General features: G+C 43.6%; 1 protein-coding gene across 1 annotated transcript in view; it reads left to right on the top strand.

Moving 5' to 3' along the window:
- Positions 1-17,580, top strand: part of man1a1 (mannosidase, alpha, class 1A, member 1) — an 83,236-nt gene that overhangs the window by 48,315 nt on the left and 17,341 nt on the right. Inside the window, exons 4-5 of the mRNA XM_079753494.1 lie at positions 119-199; positions 15,595-15,689. Of these exons, the coding sequence (XP_079609620.1) occupies positions 119-199; positions 15,595-15,689 (176 nt within the window). The remainder of the gene's footprint in view (positions 1-118; positions 200-15,594; positions 15,690-17,580) is intronic.

A 17,580-nucleotide genomic window follows, 5' to 3' on the forward strand; every position in this document is an offset into this window, starting at 1 on the left:
TTTTTTCAAGAGATGGGAGGATTTGGGTAAAAGGGATTGTACGGTTTTTGTCAACCAAGTCTGAATTTCTGAATGATTTTAAGTATAATCTAAACGCTGATGACTTCCTCTCTTTCAGAACACGGAGGTCTCTGTGTTTGAGGTGAACATCCGGTTTGTGGGCGGCCTCCTCTCTGCCTACTATCTGTCTGGGAAGGACGTAAGTGTTTTTGTCTTATTTGGTTCCCTTCTCCCTGGTTCCCGAATCACACATTATTCTGTGCTAAAGAATAATGTGCTTCTTTTGCATGGGGGTAGCTGGCTCCGTCCAATTGTTTGCCATGTGAATGTCTTTGTAGTAGTAGGACCATAAAGAGGCCATACCTCTATGTAACACGTTTTGGGGCTCTAGAGTCAATAATGGCGACACTATTGAAATTTTACCATTGTGGTCGTTTTCAGTTTTGCACTTTGCAGACGGTACGTAAACTCGCGGCTGAAAGCTGACAGCTCGTAGAAGCCAATGCAATACACCGTTCGCTAAAGACGGCTCGTTTGGATGAAAACAATGTTGTAGCTGGTTCTCTAGGTTACTACATTTTGCTAGAGGTGTCAATTGTGTCGCAACGATGTTTCACTGATGATCTATTAACCACAAACTCTGAATCTGCCAATTTATTTCCAACTTTACGGAAGTTCCTCTCCGTTTATAGTTATGCTTTACTCACAGGTGTGTGAATTGACCTGGATATAAAGCGTCGGTAGCGCAAAACAATATAACATTAGTTTTTTAAAGAGATAAGACAGAGCTCTCCTCTCCTCTCCTTTTATATGCTTTACTCACAAGTGTGTGAATTTACCTGGATATGAAGCGCATATCCAGCATCCGTAGCGCACGGAATGTTATATTATTTTGCGTAGCGCAAAATAATATAACATTCGTATTTTAAAGAGATAAGCTGAAGCTCTCCTCTCCTCTTATTTAAAAAAAAAGAAATTCAGCAGTGGCAGTCATATTTCAGCAGTGGCGTACCGCCGCTGCTAGGTGCATATAGGGAAAAGACTGTCTTTGTCTTTCTGTTCCCCTCCTTCTCGAGAGAAGAGGAAGATTAGAGGGAAACAAACACAGAACAACATTGTTAGAACCTCAGCTCTGTGTTGTCATAGTACAAAGGAAAGCAAATACTTGCTATACATGAAAAAATAAAGATCCACAATTGTCTAGGATTTTTTAACAATTGCTTGTGAATAAATACTCAAAGTACATTAAACAGGATGAGAAAAGTAAATAGTGAGCGTGCCATAAGAAGAGAGGGGAACATAACCACAGAGCCTTCTCCAAGTCTCCTTTATTACCACAATTGGTAATAAAGGAAGAGGTGTTCTGGTCAAATTCAGACACTAAATTATGTTTGCCAAAATCCAGCTTTAATGGCTTATTGAAAACACATATAATATTTTTGCTTTTGGAGATTGTCTTGTTTATTACTAAATGCAGGCTCTTCATGGGTGATCCCTGATTTAGATTCATGCTGGGCCTTTATCACTAATATTCCTGCTTCCAAGGATGTGCGAACGGGGTGTGGCGTCAATAAATAGGTTGGAGTGCGGGTGCTTGATACCAAATACACTTTAGTCATGCATATTTGAATCTCAACTTCGCAACTTCTCTCCCTGTTGAAAACTTCTCATAGATTTGATACATTTTGTAGTAGTTTAAGGTTTGACATGGCTTGACTTTCTTTCCATCAAAAACACTTTTTTGGACTTTCTTCACACTTAATATTGATGACTGTGGTGAAGTTATCTTCTAGAATTTCTGTGGTTAAGAAATTCTAATCACCCTTTAGTTGTGAGACAAGGTGAAAGGGAGGGGGAGAGAAAGGGATTATACCAAAAATAGGCCTTCTCTCAGAATGTAGTTTATCTCCAGATCTTTGCTACTGTAGTTGTCACATTTATTGTTGTTGGACCCACTCACAGAAAAAAGCAGTAAAAGAGAAAAACGCTAGGAAAAGGAGTGTTGGAGATTATAAACTGCGGCTGTCAAGATGAATCATTTCTTCTAGGATAGGTGGGAAGAGGGTCAGAGTGAGGGAAGGTAGCAGGTGCCTCCCAACATTATCACCCACTAACTTTGCCTCCCTCCATCGCTCCTTCACCCGGTCTGTTCCCTAGATTGGTCCCAAGCTTGGCAAGGCCTCAAGGGGCTGTCTAGGCCTTTGATGAAATATTGATCAGTAAAAGGGCAGCTGGTAACGGCTGTAAGCAACCCGCTGACAGGCTTTTAGCAGCCCTGCCAGACTACCATCCACAGCATGGCCTGTGGTGTCACCACAGGAAACTCCTTGGTGAAAAAACAATAGTGGTTTCACTCTGTACCCCCAACCTTTACACCAAATTTTCTGCCTTCTTTACAGACCATAAATTGTATGACTTATATGTATTAAGGGTAGGAGTAGTTATACCGGAGAATCTGAGTCTGTCTGAAATCTAAAAGTTTCTTATGGGATTTATCAGTTTTGCTTTGGCCCTAGGTTAACAGTTAACAGTGCCAATCCACAAGTTTCAAGTTGAGATACTGGACATAAACAGACACTTAATACTTAGTTAGAATTCAGAGCGAAGATGCCAACCATTCAATTCTGAGTGCAGAGAAACATTTCAATAGTAGAGAGGGTAAAAGGCTCATTGGTCCGCTTAATAAACCCGACGCAGAACCATAAACGTTCACGACTGCGTCAAAGCGTCTGCGTGGTCATAGCGTTGTGGGAACGTGGGACCATAAAAAGGCCTTAAGTGTAGGAGGGGGTGATGTCCAACTGATTGGAACGCAGCCTAAGCATTCACTTCTGAATCAAATAGATTTTAGTTCATGGTGGTTCGACGTAGAATTATGTCTGTCTCCAAGTCTGTGAGCATGTGCAGTGGTTTGTAAACACAGAATTGGAACTTGTGGATTTGTTCATTTTCTGGCGCTAATGGAGAAAACCTTCTAGCCAAGGAAGTTGGTGGTCGCTAGCCTGGGTTGGACAATGTTTTCAAGGAATATTTATTTTCCTTCTAAATTGTTAGAGATTGTTGAGAGATGGAATGGCAAACCAGCAGACTTTAGCACTGCAGCAGATCACCTGACGATCCCGTCTCTCTCTGCCCATTGGCCGACCCATGAGGTCAGGTAGACAAGAGAGGCCGTCACACCTCCTCCTGAAGGAAACATTACGCCGGGATACTGACCAACATTTGCTACCCTCTTAGTTACTTACCTCTTACTCTTTTTCAGGTAAACAATTCTTTAAAAAAAGGATATGGATTTATCTCTGTACCTCTCTACTCCAGCATCTTCTCTTGTACAGCCCACTATCAGCTTAGCCTGGGTATACCCATGTTGCCTTGCGCGCAATTTCATTTCGCGCTGCTAGGCAGCCTGGATTCCATGGATCCGGTTTTCGCCTGAGATAGGGAACCAATCACAGAACGGGGAGGGACGGCAAGACGATGACGACGTCTATGCGACACACCCGTCGTCTTCTTCCTCTTCGAATTTCTGTCGCTCTACATACGTCATCTGGTATGATTGATACGATTGGCTATGAGCTACGTACAGACTCATATGATAGACATTCGTTTATTGTTCGAATTCGTTACAGACTCATATGGGCGCTACGCCCAATAAACGGCTCCGGACAATCGTAAACCATGCCTCAAATACGAGAAAATTAATGTGTTGTTCCCAGACCTCTTCTTAATGTAGATTGAGTTGAGGTCTGGCGTTAGCCAGGCTACTATCAGCTAGGGATCATTAGACTTTAATGAGCAATTTAAGAATGAAAACAAAAGACAGACCTTGAAAGAAAACACTTGAAACTGCCCAAAAAAAAACACAACCATGAGGATAAAAGATAGGGCCTCTGAACCGCGTATTATAGGCTTGTGAAAACAGAGCCCGCCACGAAAGTCTTTGATTGGGATTTTGCAGAGAGCTCAGAAGAGTAAAGGCCTATAATCTCTCTGAACAATGAGCAGGGATCTCCCAGACTCAAACTCACAGCAACAAGATGCAGAGCACAGATCAGTGATCGGACTTCCCTTTCACCCATTAGTTAATCTGTTCGGCATTGAACCTCTTTGAAGAATAACCTACTGCAGTGTTTACGCCCTGTTCATCCTCCTGCATGAAACCCGCCCTGCAACCTGGGAACCATGCACTTGGAGGACGACTGTTGCTCCCAGGGTGGAGTGTCCAACACGGGCCAGAGGCCTTGGACACTGATCAAACCTTCTAAGGCTGGGTGTCTTTTTAGCAAACCAGTCAATGGTGACACAACCGAAGATGCATTTGTACCGAAGCCTCGATCATGCCCTACCATTCCTAAGAAAGGCATCAGCTCTTCTTTGGTACTGGGTGCTGGATCCCCAAGGCCTATCCCCCCCATGGCTCTTCACCTTCTCCTCCATGACTCTTCACCTTCTCCTCCATGGCTCTTCACCTTCTCCTCCACGACCCTTCACCTTCTCCTCCATGACCCTTCACCTTCTCCTCCATGGCTCTTCACCTTCTCCTCCATGACCCTTCACCTTCTCCTCCATGGCTCTTCACCTTCTCCTCCACGACCCTTCACCTTCTCCTCCATGACCCTTCACCTTCTCCTCCATGGCTCTTCACCTTCTCCTCCATGACCCTTCACCTTCTCCTCCATGGCTCTTCACCTTCTCCTCCACGACCCTTCACCTTCTCCTCCATGACCCTTCACCTTCTCCTCCATGACCCTTCACCTTCTCCTCCATGACCCTTCACCTTCTCCTCCATGACCCTTCACCTTCTCCTCCATGACCCTTCACCTTCTCCTCCATGGCTCTTCACCTTCTCCTCCACGACCCTTCACCTTCTCCTCCATGACCCTTCACCTTCTCCTCCATGGCTCTTCACCTTCTCCTCCATGACCCTTCACCTTCTCCTCCATGACCCTTCACCTTCTCCTCCATGACCCTTCACCTTCTCCTCCATGACCCTTCACCTTCTCCTCCATGACCCTTCACCTTCTCCTCCATGACCCTTCACCTTCTCCTCCATGACCCTTCACCTTCTCCTCCATGACCCTTCACCTTCTCCTCCATGACCCTTCACCTTCTCCTCCATGACCCTTCACCTTCTCCTCCATGGCCCTTCACCTGCCCCCCCGTGGCTCTTCACTAAAACAATAATAAAAAAATGCTGTGGCTTGTTTTCTAACACGGACATAGAGTTTAAAATGCTGTGGCTCGGTTAATAAAACACAAACATAGGGACATATTTTAACGGTTTGAAACGCAAGTGAGAAGCGCGAAACGCAAGTAGTTTTGTGGGCGGATCTCTGGCGCTGTTGCTATTATAAAGGCGGATAATGACTCTTGCGCCCAACGCAAATCTTAAATAGGTTGGTCTAAAACCCGTACGTGTGTTTTGGGCGTAACGTGCAACAGACCAATGAGAGTTCCATCGCCCTTCCCCTTTAAGAGCCAGCGCATTTGAACTTGACAAGGTGATATTTTGACAGCGCATTTGCACCTCCATTGAGACAGATGCATGACAACATGAATTTCAGACTTCAAATGGCTCAGTTTATGGTCAGATAATATGCCTTATTCACACATGGAATAGCATTTTTCACAGCGTTTCAATAACTTCAGAAACACTGAGTCGTCAATTTCGGCGAACAGAACTTAACACATATATGATATGCGGTCCTGTGGCCGCAACTGTGGGTCTATTTAAGGATATGTGGCAATACATTAACAAACATTGTTTCTTACCAGTATTGTATACATTATCGTTATCGACTTATGTTCATAATATACATGTGTCCCCCTGTTGATAAACATTGCCATGGACTGTATTATGCGTTGCGTTCAAAGCATCACCCGCATTCATACATTCTTTTAAACACTCATTCGCGGTAAAACTATGTTTTCTCACTATCAAATACTCATCAATCCTAAAAGTTATGGGCTTGTACACAATGTCTGTCAAGAAAATATTTGATTGCTGTACGGTGTTTGCAAATGCATTGTTTTAAAAGTACAACTTCTTACCGCTGTATGAGCTGTTCTTTCCCAAATAATTGAACCAACGTTATAATTTACCCTAAAACGAGATTTTGTTTTGGAAGGCTGTGATATAGCTTACTTTGCATGCATGCGCAGTCATGCGTTTTCCAATACCATTTTTTTCTTAAATGTATGATTTTAGATCTGTTAACAATACCTGTTTTCTTTGCATTGTAGATGAACCATTTACATTTTTCTTTTGCCCCTAACACTCCAAGGGATGAGATCGCCAAACAAAATTGACCATTATCTATCCCTAATCCCCAAAACATTTTTAAGTTTGTGTGCAGCAATCTGATCCCTTTCAACTTCACCTGAGCAGAAGTAGTCTCTGGCCTACCTCTGTTTTATCCTTGTCAGTTTTGAAAGACAATAATGCAATATCCTTTGCCTAGACTCCACAAACCTGTTGCATAAGTGAACATTGGCTTAACTACCTCAACGTAAATTGAACCTAGGTCAGCCTCAAATTAAAATGTTTTTATATTCCTCTGCTCCAGGATACTTTTCTGTTTCCAATTGAGAAGGTGCAGTCAAGTACTTTGAAAAACAATTGATCCAATGCCCTTAGATAAGAAACCAGTTTTCGTGTCAAATCCTTCACCCATCCTAGGATTGACAGCAGTGTTTCCGTGGGGTCGATGGGTTTAAAACAGACGCTTCTTCTGCCGTCAACTATCGCTGCACAGGTGGAGGTGCCAGGAGCAGGCTGACAGCTCTAGGTGTGAGGCGGTCTTGAATGGCATAGTGGGGGTTCTTGGCACGTCCCTTTGGTGTAGTGCACCATCTGGAGGAGGTCCTTGGGGAGATTTAAAGGGGCTGATCACATAGAGGAGTGTTTTCAAAAACGTCACGCCCATTTTGCCATTGTTTTCCTATGGTAAACCAGTTGAAATGGCAAAATTGTCCATACATCAAAGTTCAACAAGCGACAAACAATTGCTCTGAACAAGGGTAGGCTTCTGTTAGGACGATGTAGGATCATCCCTCACCATGGCTTCTTCTGATGTCAGGGAGGTCCACAGAGAGAAGCGCCGGAGAAAGTTTTGAAATGTCTCTCAATCTTTAAACTGTATTCAAAATACACATTTCGGAATGGGTTGGACAAAAACACGGTGCTATGTTTGAAATTTGCCCAACCTTTGGAAGTAGAATTACCTGTGTTGCATGAAAAAAAATGGCATAAAGATAGGTATTCCAATAGTTTTTCAGGCCACTTGGGTTTTTTGGGTAAATAACAACTTTGAACATATTGAACTGAGCTGATGACTTGTCAAAAACGACTTTACTATTTATTTGTAAAACAAAAGATATGGAAACTAAAATAAATCTTATATTGAACTTCAAGAAGAGTTGCACGGAAAGCAATCATAGATTGACCAAGAGTTGCCACGATGGTTATATGATATTGCTTGTTACCTGTTCCTTTGATTGCCTGCCATCTTAGTAGCTGCTTGGTTAAGTATTGGTTTAATCACTTGTAATGTCTTCCATGTTCAAATTAGCATGTGATTCAGAGTCAAACTGCTTTACAGTGTTTCCATGACAACTGTCACTTTCCTAAAAGTGGGTAATTTTCCTGGCAGAAATAAGTGGATGTTGTGCTGCTGAGATGTGACAGAACTGTTCATCCAACCTTTGCATGCTTAGTGAAGCTGAAATGGATCCATCCTTCGGCCCTTCTTGATAATTGCCGCTATACAGGTGCTTGAGCCTATCCCACAATGCAATGCACCACAAAGAGGGAATGTCAGTACAATGCAGGATCAACACAACTTTCTTTCTTTCTTCTTTGTTTCTTTCTCTTTGTTTGTTTGTTTGTTTGTTTCTTTCTTTCTTTCTTTCTTTCTTTCTTTCTTTCTTTTTTGCCCTTATTTACCTGATTAAGTAAGAAACGCAAAACAAAATTTGATTGTGCCTGTTATAGGACCATCACACAACTTTGGAACACTCCTGTTTTTAGCTTAAATACAAGTTTTGTGAATCTGACACTGAAAACACAATCAACTTCAGTCTGTCTTCTCTTATATACACAACCTTTGACCGGGTAGTATTCTGTGTTTCTGATATTGAGAGAGGTTTACAGAGGTGTTTCCTTGTGCAGCATTTGACAATAATATTCGCACCAGACAGATGAAGAACGCTCAGCCTATAGCCTTGTGAAGACCATCTTATGCTCTGTCCCTTCACCTAAATATTCTACGTATTTTGAGCATTCAATTATAATTGGATTTATCTTGTTTTTAATCCAAGTGTAAGATAGTGTAGTGATGGGGGGGGGGGGGGGGGATATTATAAATGGGTGTGCATTCATGTTTTACAGACTAAAGTTATTAAGGTAGTTTCCTGTATGATAACTAAGTAGGCTATCCCCTTTAAGAGAAAGTTAGCATCCGAAACGTAAAAATCGGCTTGTTTAATCAGATTGCGATCAAGAAGAATGATCAATACATATAACAGATAGTGATAATTATAGGTAGTTGATGACGGTAGTTTACCACTATGATGGTAGTTTACCACCGTTCAGAAATTTGTTACAGTATCGACCGGGCTTTCCACATTATAGCTTTGAGTTTAAATACAACTAGAGATTGAGCGTGCGCAACAGAGTGATAGGTCTATGATGGTAGTATACCAATATGGATGATCAATAGGTACAACTGATAATTGTAGGTATATGATGGTAGTTTTGAATACAGTTGAGTCTCATTCTCACTACCATCATCAGCACGGTTTCCTTCTGGATTAATTAGTAGTTTTCATTAGTTATTTTCAACCTTTCTCTTGCACTCTGATGGAAATTGTCCGCTGTCTCACTTGCTCTGGGGGTTAATGTTGGTCTGCTGCTCTGCATCACTTGCTGTACCACGGTGTTGACCTTTGTTGGGGGAGAAAGTAGGAGCGCTTGTTTTGATGCAGCTGATGCATCAAAACAAAAATGCAGAATAATCCTCAGTCATCAGTCATTTAGAAATGAGATCACATAGTGATAATATATAATCGTGATTTGAATACCATTAATGGTGCAGCCCTATTTCACGGTTTATGTTGCTGCAGAATTAAATACTTAAGACCTCCGCGAGCTACAGACACATCTGGATACACAAATCCAGCTGGGAGGAGGAATAGGAAAGGACTGGCTCATCTTCTTCTGTCATGCTTTCTCATGGGAAGACAGTGTTTTGTGTTGGCAGGCCAATAGTGTCGGACAGTCTGCGTAGACAGGTCTCTGCTACAGCTCAGCTTGGCCAGGAAGTCCTGTTCAGTTGCTGAGAAAATGGGTTCCCTTATCGAGCTTTACAAGATAAGAGAGGAAAAATACATTTGTTTTCCATGTTTGTTTGTATTAGTTTTTATTGCATACAACATGATTTTTATAGGAACAAATCTTGCATGTTATATTGTTTGTATACATGCAATGCATATTTTTTACTATGTGATTTTTACTAAGGATTAAGATCCCTAGTATCTTATCCGTTTAAACTGGGTTAATCCACTTGAATAAGGGGTGCAGCGTACCAGAGGGCAGAAAAGATTGAAATCCAGGTAGCAGATTGGATAAAACAAAAATCCAACTCTATAAATCATCACTAGCGCTGTCATTACAACACTTGATGAGTGGAAATGATCAGAGATCAACACATTCCTCTGTTTAGAAGACACATCGCTTATTTTATAGTCAATGTTGAAATATAGAAACTGTGTGTGTGTGTGTGTGTTGGGGGGGGGGGGGGGGGGGGGGGATAATCAATTAGAACTGTGATTGCAAACTTCAAACTGCAGAGTTGGTATTGGTACGTCGACTTTGGTACATCTCACTTTCGACTCCATTAAGTCAAAAGTGAGATGTACTGCTCCTAATAGCGTATGGCCTGTGCTTGACCCTAGTAACGAGCACAGCGGTGAAGGGCAGGGTGGCCAGTGGGGGAATTGCATCATCGTAGTGCTCACGTTCACACGTTTCCGCCCCAGTGTGGTCGGGGGAATGGTTTCATCTACCTTATGAAACCATGATGACTTTGATGGCTGTTGAATTGTCCTTGGGCACATGAGGTCTTCACATGAGCTCACACGTCATCCCGCTGGAGCAGGGAGAGTTTCACTCCTGGCTCACAGAGCAGTTCCCCCCACGCTCAGAGCTGCTGCATGCCATTCATCGTCGCTCGTTGCTCCCCTCAAACAGCCCCCCCATCCCCTCAAACATCGCCCCCATCCCCTCAAACAGCCCCCCCTCCCCTCAAACAGCCTCCCCCCCCCCTCCTCAAACAGCCCCCCCACGCTCACTTGGAAAATACATTTCCCAAGCATACATACTTATTTCAAATAACACTTAGGCCCATGACACAAGGAATAAGACAAAAAGTCACACGTAAAATTTAACCAATCAATGGGCCTAATTATGGATGCATAAACAGTATGCATCCACGTTTTAAATTGAGGATTAGGTCAACATTCTGGCTTGAATCCCATTGAGCTGCCATTGTGCGCAGTGCCACGTGGGTTACACTTTAAAACGGCATAATGCTAACATGTTAACTCAAAGGCTACGTCCAGCTCCCCTCTCCCTCCCCTGTTAGGACTGGGCCTTTGTGTGAAGTGAGGAAACGTTTGAATCCCTCACTCCTTTCCTCCTGTTGCTGCTGCGCCGCTCGCTCTATAGAAAACAAATCCATAGATGGCACTTACTAAATTAGTTACACCTTTTAGCTTATAACTTTAGCAGTCTACTTTTCTGTAGTGTGTGCTTTCTGGTACAGGAGTGGTTTTGAACTTATTCCTCATGTGTGTTTCGTTGTGTTTTCCTTGGGGCAGACATAGGAATACCATGCACAGAAGTTTTACTAAGTTTAGCCCACAGGCCTTACCCGTTTCCCAGTAAAACAGGTACCCAGTTAAACAGGTACCAGTTTACCAGTTAAACAGGTACCAGTTTACCAGTTAAACAGGTACCCGTTTACCAGTTAAACAGGTACCCAGTTTACCAGTTAAACAGGTACCAGTCTACCAGTTAAACAGGTACCCAGTTTACCAGTTAAACAGGTACCCGTTTACCAGTTAAACAGGTACCCAGTTTACCAGTTAAACTGGTACCCGTTTACCAGTTAAACAGGTACCCAGTTTACCAGTTAAACAGGTTGAATGCCATCATATTTCCAAGGTGGGGGTGTTGTGGATCCTTTGGTCCTAGTCCCATAATGGGTCTCCTGGTGGGCTCCCTGTTCCCGGGGTGGGACCGGCTCCCTTCCCTCTGGTGGACACTAGGCTGTATTCATCTCTAGAGCAGGCTTGGTGTCTCCCTGGTTTAGCATCTCTTTGGGAGGGCGATGCGCAACATGTTTCTATCAACGTCTTTCAAAATGAACTCAGAGATTGTTTCAAACTAGCATGGGCACACGACCCTCCTCAGTGAAGCCTCATCTCTGTTCACTGTGGCTGGCTCCGTCCCTCTCACTGCCAACCCTCTCCCATTTGGATCTGAATTTAAAGGTCACATTATAACAGCATTTTATAGGTTTATATTAGATATTCAAACGTCCCATCATGTGCAGCCCGGCCACTCTGTAGCTGGCTTTGGATAGTCAGCTTATCGTGCAGCTTTCCTTCCCACTGCCATCCATCAACCAATCTCATGTGCCTTCCCTCTTCAAATATTCTCCAGGGGGCAATTTTCTATGTAAATTCATGCTTCTGGTTGGTTCCACATTTCCATGCCAGCCCTTTCAGAAATGTTGAATGTCAAAATGTTTAGCTGAGTCAGCGACTGCTAGCCTACATGTTTTCACCAAGAGAGGTGTGTGTGTGTGTGTGTGTGTGTGTGTGTGTAGGCAATTAAACAGGCCATTTATAGCATTAGGCCAGTTGTATTTGAAGTTGTATTCAAACATTAATCTCACACCAAACCGTAATATACAATTTCAATAAACCGACTCAAGCAAAACAAAGTAGTACATTGCTGGCAGAAAAGACATCCAACTTTAGTGAGGCTATCTATTGAATGATCTTAAATGATGCAGTTAAAGACACTCCACACCTACAAACATGCAGGCTGTGACTTTGGGCTTTCTCAGATCCTCATTTCAGTATATCGCTTTATATCGCTTTATAATATCACCACCGCCCAGCTGCATGACGCATGGCTAGGTTCAACCTGGTTTCACACACACACACACACACACACACACACACACACACACACACACACACACACACACACACACACACACACACACACACACACACACACACACACAGGAGCTGACAGCCTTCAGCAGGGCCTTGCTGTTGTCAGATTCTTTGACCTGAGAAGAACGAGAATGAAAAGGTCAACAGAAAAAGCATTTTACACTGAACAGAACTAATTATTGCACACACTCATTGCATGCGTGGTTAGTTTAGTCCTGTAGGGTAGAGGAGAGGAGACACAGGGCTGACGGGGGGGGGGGGGGGGTCCTGGGATACAACGGCCCTTCGTCGCCAAGCCACTGCTCCATTCATCCTAGTTAAGAGAGCTGTCCCGAGACAAACGAACACAACCACACACTGAACACACACCAATGTGAGAGCTGTGAGGGTACACAAGGTGTACCAATGCCGCTCCCCTTGCTCTGTCTGTCTGTGTCAGTTGTATTTCCTGCTAGCGCTGTTGTCCCCACTCCGTCTCACTCACGTGGCCTGCGGAGTCATTTTAGCCTTGTGCTCCCATTCCCCCTCTGACAACCTAACATTATGATCAACATGCTGCATTTTGATGCCATATTCATCTTTTCTACGTCATTAGATATGTCACATGTGAATTATGATTTTCACGAGTCCACAAAAACCTTTTACAATATTGAGGATGAAATGTTTTTTTAGGTATAGAGTGAGTGGTATTGTTTTTGGCTGCACCTGTAACAGCCCGTCAGTGATAGAGGCGATGGGAGACCTCTGGTGCAGACTGCAGAGGGGACGGATTGGGAAGAGGGCTCGCAGGTGTCCGGTGCAGCCGTAGCCCAAACTGTTAGAAAACATCCATAAAATGGAAATTGGAGGAAGTTGATGAGTTCCATAACCAACACACGCTGAACGCCACTCACACTAAGGACACAAAGTCGCGTTTCCTTTCCCTCTTCCTCAACTGTTGAACTCAGCATTTCCCTTTGTTTGGGTCTCATCCTGCCTGAAAGATTCCACCGGAGAGCTCAAAGCAAGAGAGGCTTTAGGAGCTCCTGCTGTCTTTGCACATCGATGGCTCCCTGATGTTCAATGTGAACACTGACTCACTGAGCATTATCTGGTTGTGCTGCTGTCTGTTTGGTCAATACAGGTTTTTAGTCTGAAAAAATAGTTAGTGCACTCTGTTTACACTATTCATAGTCTTCTCTCTCTCTTTCTTTTTTCTATTTTCCTGGCAGAAATAAGGGCATAATGTGCTGCTAAGTGACATCAACCATGTTTAGTGAAACTGTGTTTGAATCCATCTTTCGGTCCTTCTTGATAATTGCCCCTCTACAGGTGCTTGAGCCCATTCCACAATGCAATGCACCAAAATGAGGGGATGTCAGTACATTGCAGGATCAACACAACTCGGTCTGTCTGTCTGTCTGTCTGTCTGCCTGCCTGCCTGCCTGCCTGCCTGCCTGCCTGCCTGCCTGTCTGTGTCTCTTGCTCTGTCTGTCTGTCTGTCTGGCTCTCTCTGTCGGTCTCTTGCTCTTTCTCTCTCTCCCTCTGTCTGTCTGTCTGGCTCTCTTGCTCTCTTTGTCTCTTGCTCTATCTCTGTCTGTCTGTCTCTCGCTCTGTCTCTGTCTCTTGCTCTCTCTCTCTCTGTCTGTCTCTGTCTCTCTCTCTGTCTCTCTCTCTCTGTCTCTCTCTCTCTCTCTGTGTCTCTCTCTGTCTCTCTCTCTGTCTCTCTTGCTCTCTCTCTCTCTCTCTCTCTCTCTCTCTCTCTCTCTCTCTCTCTCTCTCTCTCTCTCTCTCTCTCTCTCTCTCTCTCTCTCTCTCTCTCTTGCTCTCACTCTCTCTGTCTCTTACTCTTGGGCTCTCTGCTGTAACACAAACACTATCCTCACCATCCTTATCATTTTGACATCCCTCCCCCTGAGGTCCCACTAAACAAAATAAGTAAGCACACACAGCCACACACACATCCATCTGACCGAGGACCCCCTGGGGGTTATGGGAGGAGAAGGCGTCTCCTGTCATCACTCAGAGGCAGACTGCATTTTGTTTTTCACAAGTGATTTTGTTCAATTTATTTTATTTGTTATGTTGTAGTCCTGTCAACTTGAATACCCGCTGTCTACGACCACAGTATATTCCTTTCTCATATTTGTGATGCATAAACCAGAAAGTGCTTATGAAGCAGGTTGAAAAGGTTCATCTCTATATTATATAAAGAGATTATTACTATATTATCTAAAAATGTTATTACTATATTATTGTACATTGTGACTTCAAATTGCATTGTTCCTGAGGCGACCAATGTAAAATAAATGCAGTAACATTGCCTAGCATATGTCCTTCAACCTCTGATATCTCATGTCATGATTTCAAATAATGATATGGGAGATCAGAGTAAAGACACCAGCACAGAGGTTAAACCAACAACCACCAGAATAACCCTAGGCTGTACATTATGGAGGGGTAATGGTCAGCAAGAGATTCAAGAGACCACCTTTCATCATGTCAGCTCAATTTTTAAGATCCCTTCTGGACATGGGAGGGAGATGGGTGGAGACTGGATATCTGTGTAGATAACTGTTGACACCGCTGGCGGTAGAGGTTCTCCAGAGGAGCTCTTATCAGATGGGCTTCCTATCAGCTGGCTGCAGGATGCAGTGAGAAACAGGCAGAACGGCCACAAACGTACACAGACGAATGCACACCGCGATGTGGGGCCCGATGTTACAAGAGGCTTCCAGTCTCTGGGGTTGCCTGGTGGCTAAACCAGTTGGTGTGCGCTTACCAAGGGCATGGCTGCCTGGTCTGACCTCTATTGGATTCCTCCCCTCTACTCATACCGCTGCTCTGTGGGCTGTTGATGTTGAATGGTGATGAATGTCGTTGGACTTTCGTTGAAAACAGAGTGGTTCAATTGAACTGGTGGATTTTATTCAGGAGTGGATAGTGATTGAGTGAGACAGGAGTGGCTGAATGGCGTGTTTCCTCCATAGAGCCATCTAACCCAGGGGAGTTCACATTAGTACAGAGCCTGCAGGCTCTGTACTGCAGGCCTGAAACATCGAACCATGGTTAACGGTCCAACTAAGTCCATTAGTCCTTTGATATAGCACTCTCTGGCTAAGTGACTATTTCTAAGTCGGCAGGTGTAAGTGCATCCAACCTTGACGATAAGTCTTTTGACTTTGATTGCTGACTAATTAAGTTTACAGGGATGTGCAATGTTTTTCCTGACTCACTCTGCAGGGAGAAATACATTAAGGGTAGCTATTCAAAGGAAAACAATCTGAATTTGAAGTCATTTGAATGTGTATGCATTCCTCTTTCTTCCCCAGCATGTTGGCCTCATGGTCTCTGTTGTTCTTCCAGGTCTTTCGGAGGAAGGCGGTGGAGCTTGGTGAAAGGCTCTTACCAGCGTTCAAAACCCCGACCGGGATCCCCTGGGCCCTGCTCAACCTGAAGAGGTAGGTCCCTGCTCCTCTTCAGTCTGCACGTGCTCATGAGACCAGTGTGAGTCTGCTGCCATCTATGGGTCATCATGTGCACCAGCTATTATAATCCATACAAAGGAGGTGGGGCTGCTAACTTAAGGCATTGCCAATATTGTGTTTATATCTTCTTTATTGGCCACCAGGTTCATTCCCAGATAAAACACACGTGATCTGCAGCATGCTCTGTCCTGTTCTAGGCAAGGCAAGGCAAGGCAACTTTATTTATATAGCGCTTTTCATACACAAGGCAGAGTCAAAGTGCTTCACATATAAACATTGTCATGCAATAAAATAAAATAATAGATAAGTAAAAGAAAACATATGCAAAGAAATGAGTGAAATAGAAAGTTAAAAAGGCATTTTTGCAATAAAATAGAAAATAAAGGCAAAGTTAAAAAAGCTTTTTAGAAAGTGCAATGTATTTAAGATTCAGCAGAAAGCTAAAGCAAACATAAAAGTCTTCAGTCTTGTTTTAAAGGTGCTCAGAGTTGGGGCAAGTCTTAAATCCTCAGGGAGTTTATTCCAGCTATTTGTTGCAGAGTAATTAAATCCTGCTTTCCCATGTTTGTTGTTTACTCTGGGGATAATTAACAGATTGGTCTCAGAAGATCTTAGTGGTTTAGAAGGCTTATGTAGTAGAAGCATATCAGTTAAATATTTTGGGCCTAAACCATGTAGGGATTTATAGGTTAGCAACATGATTTTAAAATCAATTCTACAGAAATGGACTGCTGGCGTTCTGGAAGCCTCACACATGTTTGGTCTTTTCAGCTCTGTCCAAATCGTATAGCAACACGTCCTATCAAGCCTCTATCGAGTCCCAAACACGTCCACCCATGGTTATCTAAGCTGCTCAGTGTGTTGAGTGTTGTAGGCCAGTCGTGTGTCTGGGCTTTAGTCAACATTAAGTCACGCGCCGGTGGCTAGTTCTTCCATGACAATAGGCTTTGATGATTGGCTAATGTTTCTGATCTCTACTGACCAGGTTACAGGCCATATTCAGCTCTACTGTCCTGCAGTGACACTGTCATGGGTTGGCCACACACGAACATACACAAAAACGAACACACACACAAACCAACACACACACACACACCAGTTTAAAGCTTTACCCTGATGCCAAGGAGGTTAGAACAGAGCCAGAGGCTGTTTGAACAAGCTGATCTCCAGGACTAGTTCCACAAAGAAGGTCCATGAAGAAAGCCCTTTAGTTTAGATTGGCCACATTAAAAGAGCTTTTTGGAATAATATGTAAGGTATTTATTTGAAGATGACCAAAGGTGAGGTGTAACTAGGATAAAAGGTCAATATAGGTCAGTGTTTGATCGGGACACAGTGTATGTAAATGGTCCCCAAGAGAAGGAGAACTGAGGCGCGTGTTGAGGGCTTTGTGTAGCCCGACGTTGGGACAGTTGTGACGATGTCAAAAGAACATCAGGTTCTTTTTAAATCCCATATGATGGTTTTAATTCTACATGCACGTTGTGTTTCAGCCCTGTGCAGCACTTTGGGATTGTGCAAATGAAAAGCAAGTACAACGGAATGAGAACCCGAGACTTTTCTGACATACTAACGCATTAGCCTATGCAACGCACAATACTGTGGGCTCTACACAGAGCACAATACTGTGGGCTCTACACAGAGCACAATACTGTGGGCTCCACACAGAGCACAATACTGTGGGCTCCACACAGAGCACAATACTGTGGGCTCCACACAGAGCATAATACTGTGGTCTCCACACAGAGCACAATACTGTGGGCTCCACACAGAGCACAATACTGTGGGGCTCCACACAGAGCACAATACTGTGGGCTCTACACAGAGCACAATACTGTGGGCTCTACAAGGAGCACAATACTGT

This window comes from Pollachius pollachius (assembly GCF_949987615.1).
Source record: "Pollachius pollachius genome assembly, chromosome: 16".
In the NCBI taxonomy this organism is placed as follows: domain Eukaryota; kingdom Metazoa; phylum Chordata; class Actinopteri; order Gadiformes; family Gadidae; genus Pollachius; species Pollachius pollachius.